Source organism: Mirounga leonina, unplaced genomic scaffold (assembly GCF_011800145.1).
Source record: "Mirounga leonina isolate KUSES-001 unplaced genomic scaffold, KU_Mleo_1.0 Mir_174, whole genome shotgun sequence".
NCBI classification, from domain to species: Eukaryota; Metazoa; Chordata; class Mammalia; order Carnivora; family Phocidae; genus Mirounga; species Mirounga leonina.
In genome coordinates, this window is record NW_023270451.1 from 24,709,520 (window position 1) to 24,714,846 (window position 5,327).

General features: G+C 36.7%; 1 protein-coding gene and 1 pseudogene across 1 annotated transcript; one reads left to right on the forward strand and one right to left on the reverse strand.

Moving 5' to 3' along the window:
• Positions 1-1,251: 1,251 nt before the first annotated feature.
• Positions 1,252-1,577, reverse strand: LOC118021280 (annotated as a pseudogene).
• Positions 1,578-4,420: 2,843 nt separating this feature from the next.
• LOC118021333 (NADH dehydrogenase [ubiquinone] iron-sulfur protein 4, mitochondrial-like) lies at positions 4,421-5,094 on the forward strand. The gene has a single exon (XM_035021420.1). The coding sequence runs from the start codon at positions 4,451-4,453 to the stop codon at positions 4,976-4,978; it is 528 nt and encodes a 175-aa protein (XP_034877311.1). The 5' UTR covers positions 4,421-4,450; the 3' UTR covers positions 4,979-5,094.
• Positions 5,095-5,327: the final 233 nt, after the last annotated feature.

Below are 5,327 nucleotides of genomic sequence, written 5' to 3' on the forward strand. Positions count from 1 at the left end.
AAAATAAAATAAAATAAAATAAAATAAAATAAAATAAAATAAAATAAAATAAAATAATAAAATAAAATAAAACAAAACAAAATAAAAATAAAAACAAATCCCCAAAACAACTTTGAACCCAAACAAAAACAAAAACAGCAAACAACAAAAAATAACAAAATCATTGACTTAAATCTCACATCTTGTATGAAAGTTAACGTAAAATGGATTGTGGTCTTAAATGTAAACGTAAAACTATAAAACATTTAGGAAAAAAACACAGAAAATAATCTTTGGGATATAAGACTAGAAAGGACTGGACCAAGAAAGAGTTCAGTCTGATGCCAAAAGCGTAATGCACTAAAGGAAAAAGTTATAACTTGGATTTCATCAAAACTCAAAACTTTTGTTCTGCAAAAGACTCTGGGAGGTAGATATAGACAAGCTACAGACTGGCAGAAAATATTTGCCAATCACATATCTGACAAAGGACTATTATCTAGAATACATAAAGAACTCTCAAAACTCAGCAGTAAAACAAACAAAAAATCCAATAAAAATGGTAAAATATTATGAATAGACATTTCTCCCCAAAGGATATAAAGATAACAAATAAGCACAAGAAAATATGTACAATATCATTAGCCTTAGGGAAATTAAATTAAAACCACAATGAGATATCACTACACATCTACTGGAATGGCTAAAACAAAAAATTGATGACAACATTAAATGCTGGTAAAGATGCAGATAAACTGGGTCACTAGTACATTATCCATGGGAATGTAAAATGGTATGCTCTTTCTGGAAAAGAGTTTAGCAGTTCCTTTTAGAGCTAAACATACAACTACTATATGACCCAGCAATTGATCCCAAAGGAATGAAGGCATGTTCACACAAAACAATATGCACAAATGTTCATAGCAGATTTATTCATAAATTCCAGAAACTGAAAACAACCCAGATGCCTTTCAATAAACAGTGAAATGGACTGTGGTACATTCATACTTCGCAATAACTATTCAGCAATAAAAAGAAACAAACTATTGATAAATGCAACAACTTGGGTTGAATTTTTTTTTTTAACACTTAAAAATGTATACTTCAATAAGCATATAAACAATTAGGTAAGCTTGTGGAGAAGCTGACCAAGATACGTATATTAGGAGATACAATTGTCCATCTAAATTTTCTAGATTTTTTTTTTGTAGAGTATTTATTCAAGTTGTTTATAATTTCTTGTGTGCCATTTTGGAAGTCCTTTATTGTAGACTAGTCTTTTGTCTGATGACAGACAGCAGCCACACTGTCAGTGATTATGATAAATTCCATTTCTTCTTGAGATGCAAGTTTCCTTCTGGATTTCTGAGGTAATGTTTTTATTATTTCTGCAGTGTCTGGTGCATCAGCAAATCTGGGGATTTACTTCCCTTAGAATGCTGTGAAATTGAAGAAGAGTGAGACGGTAGTCCTGCTGATCTCAAAACTTCTGATACGTTAGGTTTAGGATTGTCTCTTTTGTCAGGGAATCTTATTAATGGAGTATGTGGCTTGACTACCTGAACGACCCTGCTGGCAGACGCCATCTTGCTGCCCATCCTTGGGCTGAATTTTGAGGCAATGATGCTGAGTAAAAAAAGTGAATTCCCAAATATTGGGATTTCATGATTTTATTTATATACTTTTTGATCTGTTTATGCAACATTCTTGAAATGGCAAGGTTGTATAGATAAGGAACAGATTGGTGGTTGCCAGGGGTTAGTGGCAGAGATGGAGTTGGGGGGAGGGAGGGAGGTGTGTGTCTATAAAAGGGCAACAGGAGGGATCCTCATAGTGATGGAACAGTTCTTTATCTTCACTGTGCTGATGTCAATATCCTGGTGTGTGATACTGTATTGAAGTTTTGGAAGATGTTACCATTGGGGGAAATCAGGCAAAGGATACAGCAGATCTCGATGTATTATTCCTTACAACTGCATATCTACAATTATTTCAAAATAAAAAGTTTAATTAAACAATTGCAGAGAACAATAAACCTTTGGGGGATGAAAAAGATAGAGACTAAACTAAATGACCTTTCTGGATCTTTCCAAAGTTTTATAGATCATTTTCTCCACTTTCAGTGATGCCTAAAGTGGTCACCTTATATCTTCTCTAAGAAGTGACTTGCTCCCCCATTTCCTGTGTAACCTCTGACCTATGAACTGTACTGGGCAGAAGCTGGTGTGGACACTGAATAGCTCTGTGGTCTTGGCTCCATTTTTCTCCCTGGGTCTCTGAATCAGCTGTAATATAAGAAAGCAGAGAGACCTCTAGAGACTCTTTTGGCTTCAAAATCCTAGAATTCCAATCTATTTATTCATTTATTTATTTTATAATTATGTTCAGTTAGCCAACATATAGTACATTATTAGTTTTTGATGTAGTGTTCAGTGATTCATTAGTTGTGTATAACAGCCAGTTTATTTTTTATTTAGCTCTACAACCAATAGAAGTGAAAAAAAGTCAAATCCCAAGGCCTTTCACACCCTCTCCACATTAAATCCATCTCTGCTAACTTGTTTGATTCCCAGCAGGCTCTTACCACCTTAGGCCAGGAAATGCCAAGCCCATTTTCCAAGTTACTGTCTGCCTAAAGAGGAACAGTAGCATAGCTGTGGGTCCTGAAAACTGAAACCTGAAAAAGGAGGTGAAAACAAACCGTGGTCTTTATACAACATTCCTCATCAGTGTATATGTGGGGTCACTTCCTTTGCAGATTTTCATTGTGGGAACAAAATAGTCTCAGCTGAGGTCTCAGGTGGATGACAACTACATGTGTGAAGCTGGAAGGAGGAAAAATGCTATTTCATTACTACCTGTTGTGTTTCCTGTTCCCACAATCAGCATGCCTGGCGTCTACATTGCTGGCTTCTTTGAAAAATATATATTAAATTATTTCAGAAAACCATGCAGCAGATGTTCTGTATCTGCAGGGAACGGGAGAGAGCAAGCTGGCCCCCAGACTGAAATCTATGGCTACCACGAATCAAATCCCTGTTACGATGGAGGTGAACTGGGCACAGCTCCAGAAGGTCAGTGAAGGATGTTGACAGGGAATAGAGAATTTGAAACAAAAAAACAAGAAAACGAAAAAAAGGAGAAGAGATAGATAAACCCCTGAATGACTCACATTGCCTCAACAGAATATCCTGTTTCATTGATAGGACGCTCCCAAACTTTTTACTGCCCACACTGTCTTTATTATTTTTGCCAGGAGTCTCAAGTTTTAAAAGACTATTTTTTATCAGTGAAATAAATTGCCCTGATTAGATAACAATACTTTCATTCTCCATTTTGAATTAGACAACAACATATAATTGCAAGGCCTTTCTGGTCAGAACGAGCGTAAACAGGTAAAGCTGATTAAATTCATATTAAAAGAAAAGAAACGTGTTACTTTATTTACTCTGTAGTTTTATCATAGGTATATATAAAATGTTTGTTTTCTTCTAAATAATGAAATTAATATGAAGACCATAGGTTAAGAAAGGTGGGATTATTTTAGAAATGCTCTTTTGGCACAGAACACTCACGATAATAAAGTTACAGCTCTCAAGCTACCTAAAATGCCTAGCACAGAGCTTTGGGCATGAGGTGATTAAAATGAGCACTGCTGGAGTGTTTGAAATAGTTCAGATGTTAGTTCAAATCCCAGACTCGCTATTTACCTTGTGTCACCGAGGGACTTATCCTCTGTAAATCTTAATTTCCTAGTCACAAAACTGGGACAGTTATATCTGTGTCTTGTAACAGATGCTCAAGAAATTACAGCTAAGCCTACTGTTGGATGATCATGGGTCGAACAACAAATGATAGCCCCAAACAGATACATCTAGGTGGGGTAAGTCAAGCATCTTTTATAAAGTTATTTTTACATGTATCCTCCCTTTATTTCCATCTTATTCTGGTTTTCCTTTCTAGAACCAGGGCTAGAAGCTGGGACATAAAGGGAAGGACAGATGCAAAAGACAGGCAAGAGAGAGTCAGTGAATATAAAGCTATCCACATAAGTCTCAACTGCTCATGATACTTTGAAATATCATGCTCTCTTGTTCTTTGCTTTTTAAGTTGAATTTCTCAATTTTTCACTTGTCTCTCATTGTGGCACTTACGGGAATTTCCCAACCCAATGAATACTCTGTCCCTTTTCCTTTTTACCAGAACTCTGATTTTGTGCAGGGCAATGAAGAGCCCAGTTAACAATACCTCCCTCCTCACACCTCTTTACAGATTGAGCCAGAACTCATAGTAAAGTCTTGAGGTTTAATCTGAGTTGTGCATTTAGAACTTGCAGGCAGATTTTTCCTCAGTCCTCAGTTCTGACCAATGAGATTTAAGCAAATACCTATTAGGTGGATGTAAGAGAAAAGCTTTTTCCTCCCTGTTTAAAAAGGGATAGATTGAGGTCCTGGCGTTTGCCTGCAGCAAGATGACGGCGGTCTCAATGTCAGAGGCGCTGAGGCAAATGTTGTGGGGGAAAAGAGCAGTGGCTATAGCTGCCATTTCCGTTTCCAGGGTTCCTATCAGGTCGTTAAGCACTTCCACATGGAGGCTGGCACAGGTCCAAGCTCGGGACACACAACCCATAACAGTTGATGAAAAACTGGATATCACTACTTTAACTGGTGTTCCAGAAGAGCATATCAAAACTAGAAAAGTCAGGATCTTTGCTCCTGCTCACAATAACATGCAGTCTGGAGTAAATAACACAAAGAAATGGAACATGGAGTTTGATACCAGGGAGCGATGGGAAAATCCTTTGATGGGTTGGGCATCAAGGGCTGATCCCTTGTCCAACATGGTTCTAACCTTCAGTACTAAAGAAGACGCAGCTGCCTTTGCAGAAAAAAATGGGTGGAGCTATGACATTGAAGAGAGGAAGGTTCCAAAACCCAAGTCCAAGTCTTATGGTGCAAATTTTTCTTGGAACAAAAGAACAAGAGTATCCACAAAATAGGTTGGCACTGACTATATCTCTGTGCTTGACAGTGAATAAAGTCAGCTGTGCAGTATTTATAGTCCATGTATAATACATCTCTTAATCTCCTAATAAATTTGATCTTTAACCACAAATACATTTTATGGGGCCTATTTTAAATGTTTTTTGATATCTCAAAGTGAACACGTTTCAATTGCCTATTTATAAAGGAGATTTGAGGTAATCATACCTCTAGGAAATTTCAGTACTTAAAATCTATTAAAAGGAATGCTTGAAATCAGCTGCAAAAAAAAAAAGAGAAAGGGATAGATTGAGCTAGTATGCACCTTCTCCTTTCACCATTCCCACACTTTTTTACTGACTGAAA